The sequence below is a fragment of the Petaurus breviceps genome, unplaced genomic scaffold (assembly GCF_028583685.1).
Source record: "Petaurus breviceps papuanus isolate PSGF00001 unplaced genomic scaffold, PetGlider_PUasm1.0 37, whole genome shotgun sequence".
NCBI classification, from domain to species: domain Eukaryota; kingdom Metazoa; phylum Chordata; class Mammalia; order Diprotodontia; family Petauridae; genus Petaurus; species Petaurus breviceps.
In genome coordinates, this window is record NW_027186296.1 from 92,537,836 (window position 1) to 92,562,916 (window position 25,081).

General features: G+C 39.1%; 1 protein-coding gene across 3 annotated transcripts in view; it reads right to left on the minus strand.

Annotated features, from left to right (window-relative positions):
* Window positions 1–25,081, minus strand: part of GFRA1 (GDNF family receptor alpha 1) — a 306,417-nt gene that overhangs the window by 88,680 nt on the left and 192,656 nt on the right. For all 3 annotated transcript variants that reach the window (XM_069099036.1, XM_069099034.1, XM_069099035.1), the window contains one exon: window positions 20,913–21,249. In XM_069099036.1, coding sequence (XP_068955137.1) covers window positions 20,913–21,249 — 337 coding nt within the window. The remainder of the gene's footprint in view (window positions 1–20,912; window positions 21,250–25,081) is intronic.

Below are 25,081 nucleotides of genomic sequence, written 5' to 3' on the forward strand. Positions count from 1 at the left end.
TAGATAGATAGATAGATAGATAGATAGATAGATAGATAGATAGATAGATAGATACATAGATACATAGATACATAGATAGATACATAGATAGATACATAGATACACAGATGGACAGATAGATGGAAAGAGATATATAGCAATGTATAGGATGCAAAGATATGTATCTGCCTTCACACATCACATAATCTACCAAAAAGACTATATAGTCCCTCTGAGTGCTTGGTGTTATCAGACTTAAAACTGCCAAGTGGGGAAGAAATAATGAACGGATCTTTAAGATTAAAGATTGATACTGGAAGCAGGGCCAAGATGGCAAAGTAAAAACAGAGCTATACCTGAGCTCTGTCCCAAATCCCTCCAAACATCTTTAAAAAATGGCTTTAAACAAATTCTAGGGTGGAAGAACCCATAAAAATGGAGTGAAACAATTTTCTAGCCCAAGACAACTTAGAAGGTCAGCAGAAATGGTCTGTTGCACCAGAGCTGGAGAGGAACATAGTCTAGTGCAGACTGGGCCCCAGAAAATCAGGAACAGGCCTCAGGGTGACTGAATCAGTGGCAGTAGTAGTGCTTTCCAGACCTAAGTCCTTTTCTTACTCAGTACACATACAGTAAGGGGACTAGACAATGGGTCAAAAGAAGGTCAAAAGGGGTCCCCTGCTGGCACTAGGAGCAGGATTCTGTTGCATTGCCTATACTTCAATCTGGGTCTTAGTCCCAATGCCAGAAGGACCACTAGCACAGCAGGGCTTGCAGTTGTAGGGGAACAGGGACCCTCCTCACAGTTCCATGGTTGAAAAGAGTGCTTGTGGTCACTCACAAACCAGTACATCATACACTGTTGTAACGCACTTCTCCCTAGATCATACGACCTTGGAAGAAACAAACATTTACAGATCCCCAAAATTACCTTTGAAAACAGCTGCACAAAAAACAAAAATCTAAGGTTTGGGAGCATGGCCCCTCCACTTGGGAAGCAGAGCTCCACTTTAACATAGAGTTAAAAGTCAAGAAATAGGCTAGAAAAATGAGCAAACAGAAAAAATTCTGACTGACTACAGAAAGTTACCACAGTGACAAGGAAGATCAAAACACATACTCAGGGGCGGCTAGGTGGCACAGTGAATACAGCACTGGCCCTGGAGTCAGGAGGACCTGAGTTCAAATCCATACTCAGACACTTAACACAAAATTAGCCATGTGACCTTGGGCAAGTCACCTAGCCCCAACTGCCCTATCTTCCCCCCTCCAAAAAGCAAAAAGCAAAATCTAAATAAAATAAATGCCTTTAACACACACTCACACACACACACACAACCAGAAGAAGATAACAAAGTCAAAATTCTTAAATCCAAAGCCACAAAGAAAAATATGAATTGGTCTCAGGCCATGGAAGGGTTCAAAAAGAATTTTACAAATCAAGTAAGAGAGACAGAGGAAAAACTGAGAAGAGGAATGAAAGTGATGCAAGAAAACAATGAAAAAAGTCAACAGCTTGCTAAAAGAGGTACCAACAATTTACTGAAGAAAATACCCTACAAAACAGAATAGTGAAAATGGTAAAAGAGGAACAAAAATCCAATGAAGAGGAAAGTGCTTTGAAAAGTAAAATTGGCCAAATGGAAAAGAAAATATAAAAGCTCACTTAAGAAAATAACTCTTTAAAAGTTAGAATTGGGCAAGTGGAAGCTAATCACTTTATAAGACATCAAGAAACAATCAAACCAAATCAAAAGAATGAAAAAATAGTAGACAATGTGTAATATCTCATTGGAAAAACAACTAACCTGGAAGATAGATACAGGAGAGATAATTTAAGAATTATTAGACTACCTGAAAGCCATGATCAAAAAAAGAGCCTAGACATCATCTTTCAAGACATTATTAAGGAAAACTGTCCTGATATTCTAGAGAATAAAACAGAAATTGAAAGAATCCCCTCATCATCCCCTGAGATTCCCAAATGAAAATTCCTAGGAATATTAGAGCCAAATACCAGACCTCCCAGATCAAGGATAAAATACTGAAAGCAGCCAAAAGAAACAATTAAAATATTATAATCGAATAACACAAGATTTAGCAGCTTCCACATCAAAAGACTAGAGGGCTTGGAATGTGATATTCCAAAGGGCAAAAGAGCTAGGATTAGAACCAAGAACCACCCATCCAGAACAATTGAGTATCATCATTCAAGGGAAAAAAATGGATATTCAAAGAAATAGAGGACTTTCAAACACTCATGGTGAAAAAACCAGAGCTGGATAGAAAATTTGACTTTCAAATCCAAGATTCGAGAGAAATATAAAAAGGTGAAAAGGAAAAGAGAAATCATAAGGTTAAACTGCTTATATTCCTACATGGAAAATATTATTTATAATTCCTAAAACTTTCTTATTATGAGGATAGTTAGAGTATACATAGATAGAAAGCAGAGCTATGAATTTAATTTTAATTAATGGATTTGATTTTAATTTAATTTAAATTAAAATTTAATTCTTATCTAAAGAAAATTAAGGGATGAGAAAAAAGAATGCACTGTGAGAAGGGGAAAGGGAGAGGTAGAATGAGATATATTATCTAACATAAAAGAAGGCTAAATGGGGGGAAGTAGAGGCAGGAGCACATGAACTTTACTCTCGTTGGAACTGACTCAAAGAGGGAATAATATACACAATCAGTTGGGTGTAGAATTCTATCTTACCATACAAGAAAGAGGAAAGGAAGAAGATAGCGGGGGTGAGGCGTGCAGGGAAGCTGAGAGAAGGGAGGGCAGTTTGGTGGAGGTAAAATTTAGAAACAAAACACTTGAGAATGGACAGGGTAATGGGAGAGAGTAGTATAAATGGAGAAAATAGAATGGAGGAAAACTAATAGTTGATAATCATTACAGTGAAAAAAAAATTTAACAGTGAGTTTCTCTCATAGTTTTCTATGAAGTCTAAAGTCAAATTTTTAGAAATAAGAGCCATTTCTCAATGATAAATGATCAAAGGATATGAATAAGAAGTTTTCAGACAAAGTAATTGAAGCTATCTATAGTCATAAAAAGACAAGAGAAATGAAAATTAAAACAACTCTGAGCTACTACTTCACACTTGTCAGATTGACTAATATGACAGAAACGGAAAATGACAAATGTTGGAAAGGATGTGAGAAAACTAAAACACTAATGTACTATTGGTGGAGTTGTGAACTGATTCAACCATTTTGTAGAACAATTTGGAACTATGCCCAAAGGCATATAAAACCCTTTGACCAAGCAATAACACCACCAGGTCTGTATCCCAAAGAGATAAAAAAGCAAAAAGGAAAAGGTCCTATGTGTACAAAAATATTTATAGGAGCTCTTTTAGTGGTGGCAAAGAATTGGAAATTGAGAGGATGACCATTAACTGTGGAATTGTTGAACAAATTGTTGTATAAAATTGTGCTGGAATACTATTGTGCTTTAAGAAACGATGAGTAAGATACTCTCCGAAAAACATGGAAAGACTTATATAAACTGATACAAAGTGAAATGAGCAGAACCAGCAAAACACTATACACAGTAACAACAATATTGTACGATGGTCTACTTTGAATAACTTAGCTATTCTCAGCAATTCAATGATCCAAGACAATTCTGTAGAAGTTATGATGAAAGGTGCTATCAATCTTTAGAGAAAAAATTGATAAAGTCAGAATGTAGATCAAAGATATTTTTTTCTTTACTTTCTTGGTGGGTTTTTTTTTGTGTTTTCTTTCACAGATGACTTAAATGGAAATGTGTTTGTTATGACTATATGTATAACCTATGTTAAATTGCTTGCCTTCTCAATGGGGGGGTGATAGAAGGGAGGGAGAGAATTTGGAACTCAAAATTTAGGGAGGGGGAATAATACTAAAATTGTTTTTATATGCAATTGGGAAAAAAGAAAATATTAAATAAGAAAAATTATTAATACTAAGTGCTTTGTGATTTGTTGTTGTTTGTTTTTAATAGACTTTGGCTGAAAACCAAAATCAAAAAAACATTCTCTAGCTTCCAATGCACGGAACGTTGATATTAGCTTGTATTATGCCTTTGTTGCCTTGTATGTTAAAAATCCTCTACTGTCCGGTTTAAAATTTTTCTTCTCCAAGTTCCTATCTGGTAATAAGTTTGTGTCTACACCTGCAAAAGAAATAGGATACAGAGTCAAAAGCACCCCTTTAAAAATCTGGCCTCCATCCTTTGTATATTATTGCAGGTGAGAGAACAGGGAGTGGGAGGAAGGCTAAATTCTTCAGGCCATCTCCTTAAAATCCTCTATCTTGCTTTGTACTCCACCTATAAGTACACACCTATGTCCAGCTGTCCTGGGGCCTATCTGCTAGTTGTGACTGCACCTGACACATGGTAATATCTAATGTCTTTATCATCTATGCTTGTAAGGCAGCTGTCATCTAAGCCAATTAATACAGCTAGTCAATAGTCTGTCAATCAACAAGGCTTTATTATGTGCTAATTTATGTTCCAGATACTCTTCTAGGTACTATGAAAGAAAGAAGAGAAAAACCAGTATCCAGTACAGGATGTCTTTATCAACCTCAGAAGTGTGAGTTTTGGCTACTCATTGAAATAAAATGGACAACTTTACTAAATTGTGCCTTGCGTTTAATAACAGGATTAAGAACAATAAAAATAGCCAATTAACATCAAGCCATATGGTTTGTGAAGCATTTTGCAAATATTTAATTTGATTCTCACAACTCTGGGAGGTAGTGAACATACATTTTACAGATGATGAAACTGAAGAAAACAATGGTTAAGTGACTTGCCCAGGGTTATATGGCTAGAAAGTGGCTGAGGCTGAAAGTGGCCTAGTCTTACTAATTCCACATCCAATAGTCTAAACACCTACCATCTGCCTGATCAAAAGTTCAGATATCTTCTGGTCCAGTACCCTCATTTTAAAGGCAGGGTAGCTCAATTTGTGAGACAGTGCCATATATGGCTGTATCTGACAAGCTAAAAGTCTCTCTCTCTGTCTCTCTCTGTCTCTGTCTCAGTCTGTCTGTCTCTCTCTCTCTCTTTCCCTTTATACATCAGCTTGAAGTTCTCCCTAACTGAGCTAAATGTTACTTTGAAATCCTTTGGACTGTTTGAAAAGTGAACAGTTGCATGTGAACATACTGTGAGAAGCTGTCTCTTAGAGCATGAAACAGAGCTGTATAAATGAAGTCCGGATAGTTAATGAGCAGGGCTGAAGTGTCTAGCCCAGCCAAGAAGCCCAAACAATACTGTATCTCCAATTACTTCTTTCTGGTTTCCAGTCTTCCTTTTGGAAAGGTGATCTCACTTATTCCAACCAATCAGTCATCCAACACACTGACCCCTTTGGACAATAATAGAAAGCCACAACTAGACTGCCATGAATCAAAAGGGCTTCTGTGCTTAGAGTTATTCTAACATAAGATTAATCTATCCTCTCTATTCCTCCTCTAAGAACTCAAAAGTGAAAAAGCTGACCCAAGTTTGGACCATGTTTGCCTCTCTCATATTCAAAAGCCTAGGGGAATTAAAAGAGTGTTTACTTCTTAAAAAAAAAAAAACAAGCAAAAGCACCACCAGCTTCAAATTTCATCCAAGTCTTTCTTCCAGGGAAAATGTGGATGACTGCAAAGCACAGAGTGCCAAAAGGCAGGACCAAAATAACCTAATCCTAATGGAAGACTTGATTCGAACTTCCTAATTCTAGCACAATGAATGTCATGACCCCAGCACTGCCTCTTGATTCATAATGGGATGGGTATGTTAATTATTCATACTTTGAAAAAGATGAGGGAGAAGTGAGGTGTAAGGGCAGTCAGTCACAGGATGACAATAACTATATTAATACTTTACAATTGCAATGATCTTTGCACCCCCAAAGTCCCACGTTAAAAAGGAATCATGCTGGGAAAGAACCAGCAAATCATCTCCCTGAGTCAGATGGATCTGAAAAGCCCATTTGTTTATTGTAAATATTTCCAGAGTACTGACCCAGCATCTACCCACCTCCCCCTAAAAGGCCATTTGTTTACTGTAACTATTCACTGAGTTACTAACCCAGCAATTGCTATCCACACATGCTTCTTCCAATGACTACCTTTTTCCCCACCCCAAGCCCATACCCTCTTCAGTTGAAATAATACAAAATAAGACATGCCATGCTTTGGGCCAATCACTCACAGTCTAATGTCTCTCACTTTCAGTCTTTTGTCTATCAATCACTAAATTCTTTGGGTAGGAAAAATTCCTGTAGTGATGAAAGATCCTAATGTCTCTTGAATTTTAAAACTGTTTGACTCAAAGGCATTATTTCTTTTTATTTTCCTTAATTGTACAGATACAGAGATGGCAGCGGTTTATAGAACTTAGCAATGTGGCTATGATCATGCTGACATCTCCATTCTCCAGTTTTTAATGTTTTAATGTGATGTTCTGTTCAGTGTCTACAGTGCTGTGGGTGTTTAATAAATGGTAAGCAATAAGAATTTGACCACAAAACCACCCACAAGTTTTAGAAGTACTTTTTTAAAGCCCTTAAAAAATAAATAGAGGAAAAAACTCTACTTTTTAAACTAGGCCAAGGGAGGAGGAGGAGGAAAGTAGAGGGCAGACATGTATACATTGACCTAATTCCCCCCACTCACTCAATCCTAAAATTGATCAACTAATTCCTTTTTTTCAAATGAGGAGGAAGAGCATAATTTGAGAAGAAAATGAATACTATGACCTGTGGCTATCCCAGCTAATCTGATTTAACTCCTACCCAGTCATTTTAAGATTTTGAGAATGTATTAAATAAATATTTTTAAGTAAAAAAGTACTTATTAACAAAGAGCTTAATTTTTTAAAAGTTTGATAATGTTATAAGTTAGAATGCACCTGAAACATCACCTCTCCTTTCTAGGTGGGAAGTCATCAGCCTCACTCTCTTCCAGAATTGTCGGAGGCCAGTGGCAAAACAAAAGTCAAGATGACTGGTAATGGCTCAGGATGCAGTGGATGACCTTGGCATCTTTGATATCTAACCATTCGCCTGCTTCTGCCATCTTCGTGGCCCCTTGGAACAAATAGTTCACATCCACCTATTCTACTCGGGAAGTCTTCACATGCTTGCAGTAGACATACCCCCTACCTCACTAACAGAGGTTTGTGGCCTGTCATGTACCCTCAGCCTGGTACAGCCCATCTGCCAATATGGTTTTACCAAAGTGTAGCTGCTTAATCTACTACAGCTTTTTGGGGTCACAGGTTAAAGTCTGGTGACAGGTGGCCACCAATGTTGGAAAGCAATCCTGGAAAAGGGCTTGGCAGCCCTCACACCAGAGGTGCTAGTCTTCCCTAAACATTTATACATCCCTGCTTGGAGTAGAACCAGGACTAAAATCTAGGTTCTTAGACAGCACAGTTCTCTTAGACTAGGGAGACAATCCCGCCATAATCTAACCTGATCCTATCACACACGGAGTATAATACTGGGTTCAGTTCCAGGTGTCAAATTTAGGTAGGGTGTTGATAAATTAAAAATCAGAAGAATATTGATCTAGAGCTAGAAGGTTCTTCAGGGGCCAGTCAATCCAACACCCTCATTTTACAGGAAAAAATCAGAGTGACAAAAGCAGGATTTCAATGGGGCTGGCAAGATGATGAGGGACCTCAAGCTTGTGCCATATGAAGATGAATGGAAGGAACAGAGTATGTGAGGCATAGAAAAGAGAAACCCTAGAGAGGATATTTTATCTATTTAAGTATCTAAAAGGTTGTCAAGGGAAAGAAGAGTAAGACTTGTTTTGCTTAGCACCAGAGAGTAGTAAGTTTAAGGCACAACTAACAATGAGTACTATCTACTGAAAAGGGTAATGGGTTACTGGAGATAGGGGGTTTATGGGTTTATCTTCACCGGAAATTCTTAAGCAAAAGCCAAATGACCACTTGTCAGATACACTGTAGAAGAGACACTTTTTCCATGTATGGGTTGGTTGGGCTTAGATAGCCTCTGAGATCCTTCCCAGGACTGAGAGCCTATCTATCACCTGTCCCTTCTGCCAATGTTCTTTCCATTACACCATCCTGAAATTTCTTTAGAGTTCTTGTACAATGCAGGGTAGTTTTTTTCTTGAGTGCACGTTAAGTTTTCTGCATAATTAATAGTGTTTGGAATTACAATGAAAATTCCCAGGCACACAGTTGGATATGTAAGTGGCAACTGGACTTCAAAATCATTTGCTTCAGGTCACTGTGGGTTGGTGGGGTGGGCAAAGAGTCATTAGCACTTTAAATATTCTACACTCATTGGCTGCCCTTTCTAGAGTCAGGCCCATGCTTCACTACCCCGATATTAGCTCAGGTGAAATGAGACCTTGTGCTGGCTTCTGTAACAGGAGAGGTGGTGCCTCTGACCTCTCAGCATCTGAGTGGGGGGAGAGCACGTTTTCTTGGACAAACCACCTTGGTGAAAAGAGGTAATCAATGGGCTAGTCAGCTGTAGCAACAGCAGATGCTACAGTGCTCAAGGCTTCCAACTCTTCCCCGAGACAAACACTGCCTGAAGTCAATAGGAAATAAGTTACAGGGACAGGCTTGTCCTCCCTGAATATGAATGTCACATGTAACAATACTAATGATAATGGGGAGGCAAAAAATACATAATAAAATCTCCCTGGGTCACAAAGTCAGGGAGTGCTACAGTTACAAGGCCATAAGTAGGCCTAACAAGTCCTCTCTCTAGGGGACTATGGCGTCAAGGAAACCTGATGAAAAACTGGTATGAGTCAGCAAGTCCATGGAAGTTTGCCTCATGGTCCAGGCAAGGGCCACAACTCTATATGAACACACATTTTACCCTTCTTTCTTTTCTCCTTAGTCTATGTTCCCCACTTTCCTCTTCCCTCCTCCCACATACTGAAGGGAAAGCTAAATCCCTTAGTAAATATTTGCCTGAAGAATGAAGTATCCTTAAATAAAAACCTAACATGAAGTATTTCCTTTTCATTTAATTTAACAAGTATTTATTGAGTGCCTACTGTGTCCTGGACCCTCTGATAAGTGCTAGGAATATAAAACGGAGATGGGGAAGAGTCTCTTAAAAAATTATGTTCTCTTATTTTAAAGAAAGTAATGACTCCAATCGACCTTGAACTGTTCTGGTATTATTCTACCTGCAGACTGAGGCATATTCAACTTCTTGGTAAGTTGACCACACCAAAGGGAGAGATCTGAGTAAATAGAATGCCATGCTCTGGTGGGCAATGATATATTATGTTCATCTGTGTTATGAGTCAAGATGCAGCTTGTGGGATGCAGCAGCCTATGACGTACAGAGTTCTCTCCGTTGTCAGTGGTCATGAACAGCATATGGATTTATGCAATCCACAGATGACACCCAAAAGGTCTTTTATCAACCTCATCAAGAACATCATTTTTCATTTGTCATTCCTTTTACTAGGGCTACAGACAAGCAAGAAATAATTGTTTTAAGGGTTATCTTTCTAGCATATCACCAGACACGTAGTAGGTACTTAATAAATAAATACTAATTGACTTACTGCCTTGCCTGATGACAGGGTGAAAAGCAAAAAAGAAAAAAACAAAGAAAAAGGAAAAATGATCTTGGTAATTCATAATGGGCTTTCACTGTATCTGTCTTCAATATTTTTAAAAATTGGTTATGTCATGGATCTGAGTCTTTCCATCAACGCATAGGATTATAACTTTCAAACTTTAATAAATGTGGCCTTCAGAAGTTGTTTTTACAAAAATCATAATGATAATAATAATTATACACATACATATATGCACATATGATGTAGGTAGTATAGCTGTATTATTCAAACAGAGCTGTAGCCCTTGCCCGGACCCTGAAGCAACCTTTCATGGACTTGCTAGCTGATATCAATTGTTCATCAGGTTCCCTTGATATCATAGCCCATAGAGTGAGGACTTAGATATATCCATGATTCTGTAGCTGAAGCTCTCCCTAAGCTTTGTGACCCAGAGAGATTTTATTTATAGCTAGTATGGCTAGTAAAAAATAGTATAAACATTCATATAATTCTTAAAGATTTGCAAGGTACTTTTAAAATATTACATTGTTTTTAAGCTCACAATAACCCTGGGGGAGGTAGGTGCTATTATTATCCCCATTTTACAGATTAGGAAACTAAAGCAGACAGAGGTTAAGTGACTTGCCCAGAGTCACACAAGCTGTTAAGTATCTGAGACTGAATCTGAACTCAGGTCTTAGTTGTCTCATATTTTCTTTGAAAAACAAACAAACAACAACAAAAAAAAAAACTAGCCATCATCTGATGGCCATTCTTCATGTGATGAGACTCTCTGCACTTAACAAGATTGGTCTTCATATGGCAGATACATAATCTTTGACTCAGTCCATAACAAAAACCGTTTCCAGCTAGCTGTGTGACCACGCAGAGATCATATCATTCTGGCTGAACCATCCAAAATTGAGGGTGACCCCCTTCGCCAATTTGGGGAACTGGATTATCACTTTAGTCAAAGGCCAACACAAATGAGTAAGGGAGAAACGAACAAAAATCCCCTCCTCTCAATGTTGCAACATATAAATTGTTGCTTTGTTTGCAGAAAGGACAGAGCCCAATTTCACAGTTAAGGAATCCAAAGTCTGAAAGGATCCTGCAGGATGTTTCCTTTTATGGAATCTACTCTTTGGAATATAGCAAGCCATCATATGAATTCTGGAATGTCTCTCACACGTGCAGAGGATACAAAAAGGGAAGTCGGCCAGAAATACACACAACTCAGGTGTTTTGTGTCTATAACACCAAATGGCACTCATCTATAGCAACGAACTCACTCCCTTTGGAGGCTCATTTTTACAAAGAAAACTATGTCACTTTTGTGGCTGAGACACAAAGAGGAGCTGTATTCAGGAAACCGGGGGAAACTCCAGTATCTGCTTTGGCTGTCTAGGACAAGGGCACAGCCAAACATGTTTCTGTGACTGTTTAGTATAAAAGCTACAGAGAACAATACAACTGCATCTTTTAGTTGGGTTCATATAATTAAAGAACTAATTCAATTCGTATTTTCTTTCTGGAGAAAGCTATAGACTGCGAATTAGGGGACACAATCACAGCATATTCCATTTGTATGATGGCACAGTGGATAGAGCATTAATACCAGGAAGAAACAAAGGCCTGCCCTTAACACATAAGGCTGTGTTGACCCTGGACAAGTCACTTAACTTCTGATTCCTCTAGGAAATCCTCTGAGACTATAAGTTTCAAAGAAGGTGCCAACCTCTAATTGTAGAGTTTTCTCACTTGGGAATTTTATACCAATGAAATCATAGGTCCTATAACCAACCCTCTCTTCTATTTATAGAATGTTAATTCAGTCGAATTGTTATTATGGTAGGTATTGGGAAGGAGAAAGGAAGGCAAGAAAGAAATATTCATTAAACATGTACTATGTGCAAAAGGCAATATGCTAATGCTTTACAAATACCTCATCACAACAACCCTGCAGTAGATGCTATTAATATCCCCATTTTCAGCTCAGAAAGCTGAGGAAGGCAGAATTTAAATGAGTTGCTCAGGGTCACACAGCTAGTAAGTGTCCAAAGGTGTATTTGAAGTCAGGTCTTCCTGACTCTAAGCTCCATGTTCTATCCACTGCTCTATCTAGCTGCCACTCTTTCTTCCTCCTTTCCTTCCATCCCTTCCTCCTTCCTTTCTTCATTCCACTGTCTCCTTCCTTCCTTTTTTTCCTTAATACCATCCTCAATTCTTCACTCTTATGAACCATTGTTATTAAGATTTGTTGGTTCAATTTCTATAACATTTCTAACATATGTCCCATTTTTTTCTACTCATACCACAACCATCCTAATTTCAGGCCATCAGGCCCTCTCATTTTGACTATTACAACTGCTTTCTACCTGCTCCTAATCGCTGCCTCTAGACTCCCCTCCTCCAAGCCAATCTTTATGCAGGTACCAAATTCATAAGACCATGGTACTCCATTGATCAGGAAGCTACAAAAGTCCCCTATGGCTCCAACATATCTTGTATATGTGATTTTATTTGATTGACTATCTCATTCACATTTTATATTCAAATCAAAGTGGCAACTTACTCCCCCCACACATACATTCTGTCTCCTTACCCTTTCCACAAGTTGTCTCTCATGCCTAAAAGCACTCCCCTCCATCTTCCTACAAGGGTTGGTACAAGTACTACTACCCACAAGAGGCAAGTACTATTATCCTTCCTCCTTATTCCCCCATTGTTAGAGTTCAGACACATGCCTTCCAAAACAATTACTTTGTATTCTGTTTATATTTACTCAGCTATATACTTGTTATTCCCTTCCCCTCTCCTAAAAAAAAAGAACATAAGTCCCTTGAGGGCTCATTTTTTTTTTCTATCTCTAGCACCTAGTTGCTCAACACCAACAAAGGCTCAACATTCCGTGAACAAATAGCTTCTCAACAAATGCTCAATGAATTGAAATGACTTCCCCAAGTTCATCACTTGACAGTGGCAAAGTCAATACTAGAATATAGATTTTCCAACTCCAAATTCAATACTTTTTCATTAGCTTAAAGTCCTAAGAGTTTCAATACCAGAACTAATATTTTTTTAACCTTTTAAAAACTCTTTATAGCCTAAGATAGAAATGATTATTTATTTCCCAGGCTTACTTATGACCCTTCTTCCCCGAATCTGACCTGAACACTTCTTCCAGTTACCAGTAATATCTACCTACAAGTTCAATTGGCTGAAGGCATTTCTGAAGGGTGACAAAGGCATGCATGGCAACTGCAAGCTCAGGGAATCAGAGGTACCTAGAAATGGTGTCAGGGATGAAAGTCATCACGTTTTCTACCTTATTTTAAAGAATGTAACATCAGAATCTCTTCCCAGAAATACATAAAAAACCCCCAGTTAATTCCAAGAACCTTGATGGTAATGAAAATGGATCAAAGGTATAATTATGCATTCTGCTTTTTCCAACACTTAGCACTGATTGATTAGAGAACAGTATTTGGTCTTTGCACTTATATATCTGGGGAAAGGGGGGGTATTATTCCATTCCTTCACAATGGAGCACCTTTGGTAATCTCTAGTTGATGTCTTTTATCGCTAAGGCACAAAGCAGTAGGAATATAGCCACAGGAAAATCTACAACACTCTGACCACGTGACTTTGGGCAAATAAAATGTTGAATTGGATGATTTCTTAAGCCCCTTCAAAGTCTCATGTTAGGGAGAGGCAGCTAAATGGTATTGAGCATTAAAACACCTGGGCCTAAAGTCAGGAAGACCTGAGCTCAAATCTTGCCTCCTATGCTTACCAGCTATGTGACACTGTTACCTCAGTTTCCCCATCTGTATAATGGGGATAATAACAGCACCTATGTCTCAGGGATTTTGAGAGGATAAAATGAGATATTTGTAAAGCACTCTGAAAAACCTTAGACTATATAAATAATAGGTCTTATTATATAACTCTACTCTTTATATGCTAAGGTGATTAATATTTAAAAGATAATAGGCCTGACCTCTTATTTCTTATGAAGGAAGAAGTCATCTCTAAGGCAGCCTCCTAATGACCTATCTCCTTTGAAGAAAAAGAACTTTACTTCTCCCTTTTTCTTCATTATCTTAACTATTCTTTTAACACTAAGGGAAATTATGAATTAATTACTGACTGATTGATATGATCTAATGTGATCTCCCCTCAAATTAATGTAGCATTGTTAATTTGAGGGGACTTTAAAATATGCTTTACAAGAGGGCTGGTTTGTTTGTTTTTTAAAATGAAAGGGGTAGGCCACTCAAACACCAGGCATAGTCTGCCTACATAGACCAAATAACCCAGAGCTTATGCAAATGCAACATAGGATGAAGCTTTCCCATCCCTTTTGTCTTAGAGCCCAGAGTGGTGAGAAATGAGTTTAGTGAGGCTGTGGGCAAGTGAGAGAATGGGTGTGAAAGATGAAGTAGGAAATCTGTCCCTGGGTAATCTTAGGTGGAAGAAAGGTTGTGAACACTGAGAAAACATGATATAGCAAGTCACAGACCTATCTCTTTAGCTATGGACTTCCAGCAGCCAGAGACAAATGGCTTCCCATCCCTCCTTTGCCAGAAGAAAAGATAAAGAAAGATATACAAGACGACAAGATAGTACACATTGTAAATGGCTCACATTTGATTCACAGTTCAGGCCACCACAAAACCTGAGACGATCTGAGTTTCTGATGACTGCTGAGATAGTACCACAGGGGTACTATCAAGGAGTATTCAACCAGTATGGTGGCACCCTTTACAAAATGCCTCAGTCAACATGAGGGATGCTTCCTACCACTTGTTACAGTCAGAGGGGAAGGGAAGTCATTTTAGATGTCACTGACCTCCCTCTTTCTCTCTCTCTCTCCTTCTGCACTTGACTTGGTGAACACACTGCACAAGGGAGTAAAGCAGGTTTGCAACAAGGAGCCTCAGTAACAGCCAGTATTGCAGGTAGGTAGCCTTTAAAAGAAGCCATTCAGTGCACTGATTGCATTTCTAAAGATACCCTTGTAAGCCTTTGAAATAAAAACTGCTCAAATGAAGTGGAAAATGTTTTACTTGTATTTCCTTATATTCCTGAACCTTTCCTTCCATGGTTCAAAAGTTTGCATTGTCTAATTGCTGATTTCCATTCGTGAGTGAATCAGTATAAAATAAAATTAACTGCCAAATTAATCTACCTATCTAGTTTTAAGCATTAATTATCTTCTGAGCTGTTTTCTCTTGTGTTTGCTGCATGTTCAGACAAGTAGAGATTTGGTGATACACACAACCCGTTTTCTACCCACTGGTTCTTTTCATCATTTGTCTTAGCGTGTGAAATTGCTGAGTTTAGTAGAGAATACATTTGATTCCAAAGTGTCCACAGTTCACAGGGTACAATGGAATGAATCTATGATTAAACTGGGTACCTTTTAAATGTGTGTTAACACTTTGAGACCATTAGGTCACTGAAGGAGTAATTTACTAGTAGGTCTCCTAAAGTGTTTCCCTAATAACTCCAAACCATTCAGCTTTTATAAAAGAAAAACACTTTATTTCTCAAAACACTTCCCCAAGTATTCCAGGCCATTGTGGGGAAAGAGCCAGTAGCCTTTGAGTTAAGAATGCCTCGTTCTCCTGTTTTTGACACTAACAAACGGTATGACCTAAAGAACATTGGTCGAGGGTACTGTCCCCTCTTGTCTCTTCCAACTGGTTTCCTTTTAGTCCCATCTAAAATCCCATCTTCTACAAGAAGGATTTCCTAACTCTAATTTTAGTTCCCTTCTCCTTTTAAATATTTCCAATTTATTCTACAAATAACTTGTTTGTAATGCTTGTGTCCCCCTCCCGCCGCCCTCCCCCCCACCATTAGATTGTAAGCTCCTTGAGGGCAGGGAGTATCTTTTGTCTCTTTTTGTATTCTCAGAATTTAGTACATAGTAGGCACTTGTTAGATGTTTACTATTTACTGATTAGGGCAGCTGTGGGGAACCTGTGGCCTCAAGGCAACATGAGTCCTCTAGGTCCTCAAGTGTGCCCCTTTGACACTAGAGGACTAGAGGGCTACATGTGGCCTCTAGGGCACAGATTTCCCACCTCTGGCTAGGGAAAGTCACTTTGCCTCTCTCTGGGCCCCAGTTTTCTCCTCTATAAAATGAGAGGCAGGAGGTCAACAACAAAAATATTCAAATCAGCAAGTGTTTAATAACTGCTTATTGACTGTATGCACAATATCTCTAAGGTCCCTTTGGCTCTGATACATGGATGAGCCATATCACAGTGAAAAAGAGGCCTTAGGGGGCAGGGCAGAGATATCATTTTTAAATTTTCATGAGGAGATAAATGCATCAGGAGTAGTAAAGTAGCTTCCTTTAATTAGAGCCCAATTCTGACATCCTAAGAGGATGGAATCATGGGAAGTCAAAGAATGACAGAAAGGAAATGCTGCTTTAGGGGTAAATTGAGAGCTTTTAAAATTTAATCCCTACCCTTCTATTAAGGCTATGCAGCTTGCTTCTCCTTCAAACAACTCAAAGCAGAAACGCTTCTTTATTAGGTCTCTACAGCCACCCAAGAGAACTGGAACTCAAAACCCAAAGCTAGTTGCTTCTCATCTGTTCGATGTTGCAAGGCAGAAAAGCCAGATTTTGCAGTGTCTCTGTCAGCTCACAGGGGAAATGAAGTCTGGATGTAACAGAGAGAAAACCAGGAGATACAGGGAAAGTTATGAGAAGAGCTTTGATAGTGACTAGTTGGGAGTATTGGATAGAACATTGGAAACTCCAAGCTTTCTAAGAATATAGTTTTTAGCAGTGATTTCCTCCCTCATCATCTTGTCCCCTTTGAGATATTTTTTTTAAAAGCTTTAAATCATCCTGGCAGTGCCTCTGAGAGATACGAGACTGAGTAGATGTAATGTGAAACCAGCAAACATACCAGTCTCCAGATAATGCCAGCTGTTACTCTGGGCAGTCATAATAGCAGCCACCTCCCCAAGATGGATTGAGGAGTGATGAAATAAAAAGCATAAAATTAAGGAAGAAATTAATGAAATCCAGAGAAAGAAAACACCATTAACCAACCTAGAAGCTTAGGTTACATTTTACCACAGCTGACAAAGAGGAGCTAATCAGAAGCAATATAAGTCCAAGCTTCTTTCTACAGGGACAGTAGAGGCTAAACTATAAGACACTGGGGGCAGTGCCAAGGAAATCATTTAGACGGGGTGTAAAAGTCATCAATCAGAGAGAGACAAATTAACTTAGTAGGCTGGTAACAGGCTTCAAGGATCAAGAAAGATTTCCAATTGTCCTCAGTTTTCTGTCTTGGTGCCAGAAATCTGGGCAAGGACACCAGCCAAACCCAGAATTCCCAATTATAAGACTACATGTTACTGTCAGCCTTAGATGATGTTACATGTTGCTTACATTTGAAGTGCCACTGTAAAGACTATCCAGTAATAGGCTAACATCCAATAGTAATGATGCTGACCTTAGTAGACAAATTGATATAACTGAGCCCAATTGTGGGGAATGTACTTCAAAGGGTCTGTCCAATAGAGGGGAGGGAAGAGAACTATGGCTATCCATGTACTCACTCTTTTGCCCAAGGGTACACATGCATGAGATGGCCAGGTTGAATGCCATACTATGTCCAAAGCATAGAATGGATCACATACAGGGCTCAAACATGTGACCGTCCCCTCTTCAGAATTCTTACCCAGCCCACTAGACTTAGCAGCCAGAGCTAAATTCATCTCACTGAGAGCATCTCTCATTGATGAGAACCTAGAAAACCAAAGTGGCCTTTAAAGTTGAGGAGTGCTCCAAGTGACACTTTAAACAACTGCAGCTTTATAAATACCTCCCAAATTTTCTTCTTATCCTGAAATCCTGGCATTCCAACCCTATCATTTCAAAACTTTCAACATCAAATCCAGAGCTAAAAATGAAATGAGGAAAATAAGTAGTATTTCCTTCAGAGAGATGCCACACGAATTTTTGGGATCTTGCAATTAAATTCTTGTCTTGCCCCATCTGATGGCCTCCCAAAGATTCTCCCACAAAAAGTTACTATTCTTAAAAATATTCGATGAGAAGCTCCCTGAGGGCAGGGACTATCTTTTGCTTCTTTTTGTATATCCAGCACTTTGCATAGTGCCTGGCACATAATAAGTGCTTAATAAATGTTTATCAATCAAATTGAAAAAAGAACTTCCTCTATGATCTACCAGATACTAATGAAGACTTCCTGCTGGGCATCTGTGGTAAAGCTAATCCTCCAAACGCTACTTTACCCCCAGTTTCCCACACAAACCACTATAGAGTTCCATCACTGTGATGAATGTTGTTGGGCAGAGAAGGGAAAGGAGAACTTCCCACATGGGAGTCAAGCATCAGGTCTGGCATTTGGAAGAAATAAGTCTGCTCTGTACTCCAGTCTAATAGGAGAATAAATAAATTCACTATTTTGAAGAGTAAACTAGTGTTAGGGAAAGTCTTTAGGCACAGTAGGTGAAATGATCCTGCCAGATAATTAGGGTGGGAGGCACAACTATATTGATCATGCTATATATCCATGAAATATATGTTGGTGTAATTGGTATGACATCACGTAGCCTTTAGGTTTTATCTACCAGAAGAATGTACAAGGCAGGGTTAATGACTCATTATCCTTGTGGTGGGGGCAGTGAAGGGGGAAATAACTGTGCCTTTAACATTGGATAAAGGATGCTGTCAGGAACATGGAGTTTAGTCAATAGGAGGAAGCTAATGACAGGCCCATTTTGTGGTTGCCAAGTTTAAAACTAGAGAATAAGTTATGTGGGTTGTTAACCTTTTTTTATGGACTCCCTGGTCAATCCAGGGATGGCTGTGGACCCCCTGTCATGATAGGAGGATTACAAAGGAAACTAAATATATTGAAATATAATTATTAAATTATTTTTTTAAAGGAACAAGGAAACCAAGTTTGCAGAATTCAGGTTAACAACCCCTGCTCTAGCATGAAGAACCATGAAGTAAAGAAATAAAGAGGGGTCTAGGTTCAGAAAGGCCTGGAATGAATAGAGGTCACAATGGCTTATAACAGTATGGCACTGGTAAGAGATTGATATTAACTAGATCATTAAGGACAAAAAGAATTGAATGACTGGCCTATAGCATCTGCTTCAGGGAAACAGTCAAATCTGAGATGAACAGCTTTTGATAAAGCAGGGGTACAGTTTTAGGAATCCGAGAAGGAAGTTATTTTTGGGGGGAGCGAAGCAGGCAGAATAGGCTTCCTAGGGTATAGCAAATGGGATACCAGTAAGAAAGAATCAAGACAATGGCAATGAATTTACTCAAAAGGGGGAGAAAATTGACACTTAGTCCTCCCCCTCCACACCCCACCCCTACACTTAGGAATGGAGAAGCAGATTCCAGAGGCCTAGAAACAGAAGACCTGACTAGTCAATCCCACAGTAATAGAACTAGAACTGATTTAATATTAAGGCTCAAAGCAAGGTCTTCTCAGCCAGCAGGAAGCTAAGTAGAGAAGATTAAATGTCCTGAAGCTCATGCTGGAGAACAGGACTAAGGCTCTTTGGAGATTGCAAAACCATTAACTTTGTCTTATAACTGATGTCTTCCTTTCACCGAATGTTCCCCTATAGTGCTCCATAGTAAATTACTTGTAATAACCCAAGAAGTTGGCATGCTAATACCAGGGAGCCAGGGCAGAGGTGGAAGTAAAAGAGACCCTGAAAGGGATCCAGGGGCCCTAGTAAGCTAGATATATTGGTGGCAGGTAGAATACTGATAAATGAAGCAAAACCAAACCTGAACCCCAGGGTAGAAAAAAAAAACAGCTGTAGTTAGGGGGTGCAAAAATGGACATATACCTCAGGGTACTACAGATAGCACCTGTCAAGATGCAGAAAATCCTAAGTTCATGAGACTTCATAACACATGTAAGAGAAACATGTTCCCAAAAGAGTAGCCTAGTTCTGCAAGAAGTGCCAAAAGAGTCTGGGACTTTCAAATCCTGTCTGGTACCCTCAGTGAAGGTACATACCCATGATTAGGGAGCTTCCCCTTAACTCTTTTGGACGTGTAAAGGCCTCCAGAACCAGACTCAAACTTACATGCTGTATGTAAGGAGGATTTTGTTATCCTCTTTAGATTTCCATTTCTCAGAATCTGTGACCTTGGTAAGGTCTAGTTTCCAGGTGCTAGCTAATAACTTCCAGAAATAGTCCCAAGGATCCTAGACAGTAATTCCTATACTCACAGACAGTCCTTTTGCAACTGCTCCATGAAATCTGGGGGTGACATAATTGATATTTACTACACTTGCACAGAATGATGATATCGCTAACATTAACCTGAGAGCTTAATAATGATGACAAGATGCCTTCTTTGTCCATTCCCCTATAGAGCAAGTGGGCACTGGTCAGTGAGTAGGGATCCATAGGGGAATCTATGGGGAAACCACAGGGAACCCATAGGGGAATCTGTGTATGCCTTGACCAGCCCCCATCAAGACTCGAGGGTATTTATGGGAGTGCACAAGTTGTGCCTGTCTCCTCTCAAACAATGTAGATTTTGAAGGGCCTGCGTAATTGAAGTGTGTATAGACCTTATTTAGTTAATAAAGTCCATCAGAGCTGGTTAAGGAAAAAACAATGTACGAAAACCTCCCTGAAGGAGAAATGCAACTCCCTCTCAATTTATCAGAATTTTTTCATAATCTGATTTTAGGAGGAGGATATAAACCACAACAAAGCATCTCGTATTACCTTTAGCTAAGACACAGACACATATTCTTTTTCTTTGAGCATATTAATATTCTGGGGTCAAGTACACCCTCTGCCCAACCAATTCTACCTTCATTGTCTACCATATTTGTACAATGAGACACTATCTTTAGAAGGGTCACCACTGCAACAAAAGCTCAATCACCAAAGAAAGCTTTGACTCTCCTCACTATGACCAGAAAGTGCACCAATAATATTTTAGAGAGATCTTCAAGGACAGTTAAAATGCAAAGGGATTTCTGATTAACGAGTGTGCTATTTCAGGGAAGCACACACAAAAAAGCCATATCACCTATTAATTTTGTTTATGAAGCTGTTCTCTATGCTTGTTTGTTCCTGGTGCTGCAGAAATTCTCAACATGTGAATGCAAAGGGTTTCTGGATAGAACCAAAAGCTGGTTTTTGTTATCCTACTATATAACAAGTAGTATTCTAGGTTTCTTTCTTCCCTCTGACTGTCCTATACTTTAGTGGAAACACTGAAAACTGAACCTCGGCCACGTGCGTAGCTCCAAAGGTTTTCTGGGCCACCTCATTAATCACCCCACTGCCAGCTCTCTTACCTGCAAATGTAATTCGTCTTGCAGGATTCCTGCAAATTCAAACAATTTGGCTTCTCCTTTTCCTCATAAGAGCACAGAGGCACGATGGTCTGCCGTCTTCTCTCTGTGCAGGCTATGTCTTGGCAGGAGCAGAAGAGCATCCCGTAGCTGTGCTTGGGGGGAACCTTGTCAAAAAACTGCCGGAGGGCCTTGTGGCACTTCCTCCTGTTACAGACTTCATTGGTCAGGCTGGTGGTGCAAGGGGTGATGTATGCTGATCGGTACTTCTTGCATGTGTCATTGAGGTTGCAGGCTTTGGCAGCGTCCAGGCAGTTGTTCCCCTTTGAAATAGTCTCCACTGGAAAAGGAAGAGAAGAAAGAAAAAAAAAATTGCCATGACTGTATTCGACATTTTCTGTTTATGCCTACTTCATTTTAATTGGGATCTTGCCCTTTCTTTGGAAATGCTCAAAACTCCAATCAACCCTTCTCTTTCCCAGGCTAATAACTTAATAATTTAATGACAAAGAGGAAGTGTTGGGAATATAAACACTGGCGACCAAGGGTGATTTAACAAGATGGTCCTGTCACTGTGTTGGGCTAGATTGAAAGACGTTGCAACTGCAATGTGCCAAGTGAGCCAGATCCTACTGAGGCAAGTTGGGTCAGTGCACCCCACCCTTCCCTTCTCTGCTGCCCCCAAACAAAAGAAACTTAGGGTCCTATCACAGAACTAGAGTCAGAATCTAACCAAAAAAGGGGGAAAAGAGTAGAGAGGTTGCCAACTCCTGGTTTGTAAACTGAAACTGTGATAAAATCAAAAGCAACAAATTACATACTTGTTCATTATACAGTATATAAAATGATATGCTGAATGAGAGTATAATTGCCATGCAATCTTCCAGAAATGTAATTATGTAATAAATGCATATAGTACATGCTAATTACTATATGATTACAGAGTAATTACATGGTTATTTGAGCCCAGAAGACACAATATTATGCCAGACTTTCTCTCTACACATGACAAAATGCCTCCTATAAAATTGTTGTATGGTTCTAAGTCACAGGACACTGGAACAAGACAGTAATAAGTTATGTGAAAGTTTACAAAGAGCCATTATAGCTATGGGACACACACACACACACACACACACACACACACACACACACTGACACACAACTATGCACATGTAGTTTCAGAGCAAGATGCTCCATCTCCAGATTGCCCATCCTCCACACTGGAATATTCTTTCCTCCTCATCTCCATCTCCAGGCTTCCCTGGCTTCCTTCAAGTCTCAGCTAAAACCCTATCTTCTAAAAAGGCCTTTCCTGAACTTGGTTCATGCTAGTTCCTTCAAATGATTATCTCCAATTTATCCTGTAAATGTCTTGTTTGTACATATTTATTTTCATATTGTTATCTTTCCCATCAGACTGTAAGCTTTGAGAATGGGGACTACACAGGGGCTATCTATTGCCTTTCTTTGTGTTTCTGGAACTTATCAAAGCCTGGCATATAGTAGGTACTTAATAAATGTTTACTGACTGACTGAACAAGGATATGTAGGTTTTACATACTGAATGGCATATAGTAAGCACAAAATAAATTCTAATTAAGTTATTATTTAATTAATTTATTCAACAAAACTTTCACTAGTGTACTGTTAAGACTTAGTGACTAAGCTGGAATTATCAGGATGTGCACACAGACTCTCTCTCTCTCTCTCTCTCTCTCTCTCTCTCTCTCTCTCTCTCTCTCTCTTTCACTTACATATTTTCTTCCTGACTAACTCACTGCTTAGTCCATAACAGCTTCTTGGAAAGTTTCATAAAAGAGTCAAGTAGGTCACCAACGTGGAAAGTTATCTGTTTTTAATATGGAATGCTATAACCCATAAAAGTAAGGTTTCTAGCCTAAAGTGAGATAGATATGGAAGGAAAAAAATGGAAAGTAAGGCAAGGAGATGGAGTACAGCAAATGTTTAGGTCCCAACTGCTGGAAAGGAAATATACAACTAGCTCTTCCCTCATCACCGAACCTCCCTCAAATATTATGGTTTTCAGACCACAGCAAGGAGGGGAGGTTGTCGGTGATGGCTATTAAAGTGGCCATCCTCAGACTCAACATACCCAGCTCTTATAGATCAGAGTATGGAATGCCAGAGTCCTTCATCACTTCCACAACAGGGTGGTACAATAATGCGGAGGTAAGAGCCACAGATTTTGGATGGTGGAGGTGGGTTCTCAACCCAGGCACATCTGACTGGCTTCCCATATCTGATACTACAATCAGAAAGATACTGTGGAATGGCCAATGAGGTCCCTGTTGTACAGGTAGGGACGAGGCATACTTTACAGCATGGGGTATCACATCTCTTTGAGTATCGACAAATAAATCAATTATTTTCTACCTACAGTATTTTTGGTCATTCATTTTATAGACAGGTTTTATCTAATGGGTAGACAATAGTTTTAGTGGGAATATTTAGTCCTGTTAATAATAATAATGCTATTAATAACTAGCATTTATGTGGTACTTTAGGGTCTGTTAAGCACTTGACAAGTTTTATTTCATTCGAGCCCCATAACAATCCTGTGAGAGAGGTGCTATTATTAGCCCCATTTTACAGAAGAGGCAACTGAGTTGAACAGAGGGATTAAGTAACTTGCCCTCAGTCAAACAGCTAATAAGTGATCAAGTAGGGTTTCAACTCAGGTCTTCCTGATTTCAGGTCTGGTACTATATCTACCCATGCACGTACTATATCTAGGATATACAAGGTACTATAACAATTAGATACCTAGCTAGGTCAATAGAAATTTGTGGGTAAGAACAGGAGACCAACAATGTCTCCAACTGGACTGAGGAAGCAATAACCTGGGAAGCCATTACCTCGAGGGTGAGAGACCAAGGTGCTATTCAGAGAAAGGCTAGGTAGTCAGGAAAATATCTAAATGGTCAGGAGAGCACAAAATAGCATGTTCAGCGTCTCAGGGACAGAAAAACCAGTGAGTCCACAACCTTGACCCTGCAAGCAGGTTTTAGCTGTATTCATTTTCCTGGGACCATCAGGTTCAAGTCTGAATGTTTCCACACTATTCGTATTTTCATCCAATAAATGTAATATAAAAGCTCACTTTAGTGTTTCAACTGTGCTTGGTGCAGCTGTGGAACTGAATATAACTGGTTTATTTCTCCATGTGCCTGGCATTTGTTCAAGATAACTTTCTACTGATTTCACAAGACCCAAATGGTGTGATTTCATCACATGATCTTTGGGCACTTGACTGTCCTTTCTGTAACCCTAATTATCTTAGCTCCTGCTTGTTTTTATTTGTTTGTTTTGTTCCTCCTTCAGGCAGATAAGAAACTGGGTTCAGATACAAAGCAAACCCTGAAGTGGGTTCAAGTGTTTCCTGCAATCTGGCAGCACACCAACCCAGAGCACATACTTCTTTCTAAAATAGGAGCAGTTGATTTAGATACTCCAATCAATGCAATGATCCTGGACAGTTATAAAGGACGCATGAGAAAAGATGCCGTCTGCATCCAGAGGGAGAACTAATGAATTCTGAGTGCAGATCAAAGAATACTTTTTTTTTCTTTATTCTTCCCTGTTTTTTGCAACATGGCTAATGTGCACTTATGTTTTGCATGACTTCACATGTATAACTGCTAAGTTGCTTGACTTCAATGGGTAGAGGAAGAGCTTGAGGAAGGGAGAATTGGGAGCTCAAGTTTTTTAAAAAATGAATGTTAAAATGAAGCATAATTATTTTTAAAATTATATAAATTATATAGAATTCAAATAAACATTTATAAACATACATACATGTGTGTACATACATGCATCATGCATGAACAAATCTAATGTCAAATAATTGGGGGGAAAGTAGATGGCCTGTTAATAGGGGAATAGTTAGCCAAACTATGGTAAATGAACATCTCTGCCCTATAAGATACAATGAATATAGTATGCAAGGAGAAATATGTGAAGACATCTATGAGCTGACGCAAAGAGAAATAAAAAGAACCTGAAAAACAGTGTACATAATGATGTCAACTATGTAAATAGTAGTTAAAAGAGCAACAAAAAATAGCAACAGAATGCCTCAAAATTATAATAAGCAAAGCCTAAAGAAGAGATATGAAAATGCACTTCCCTTCTTTGTAGAAGTAAGAGGC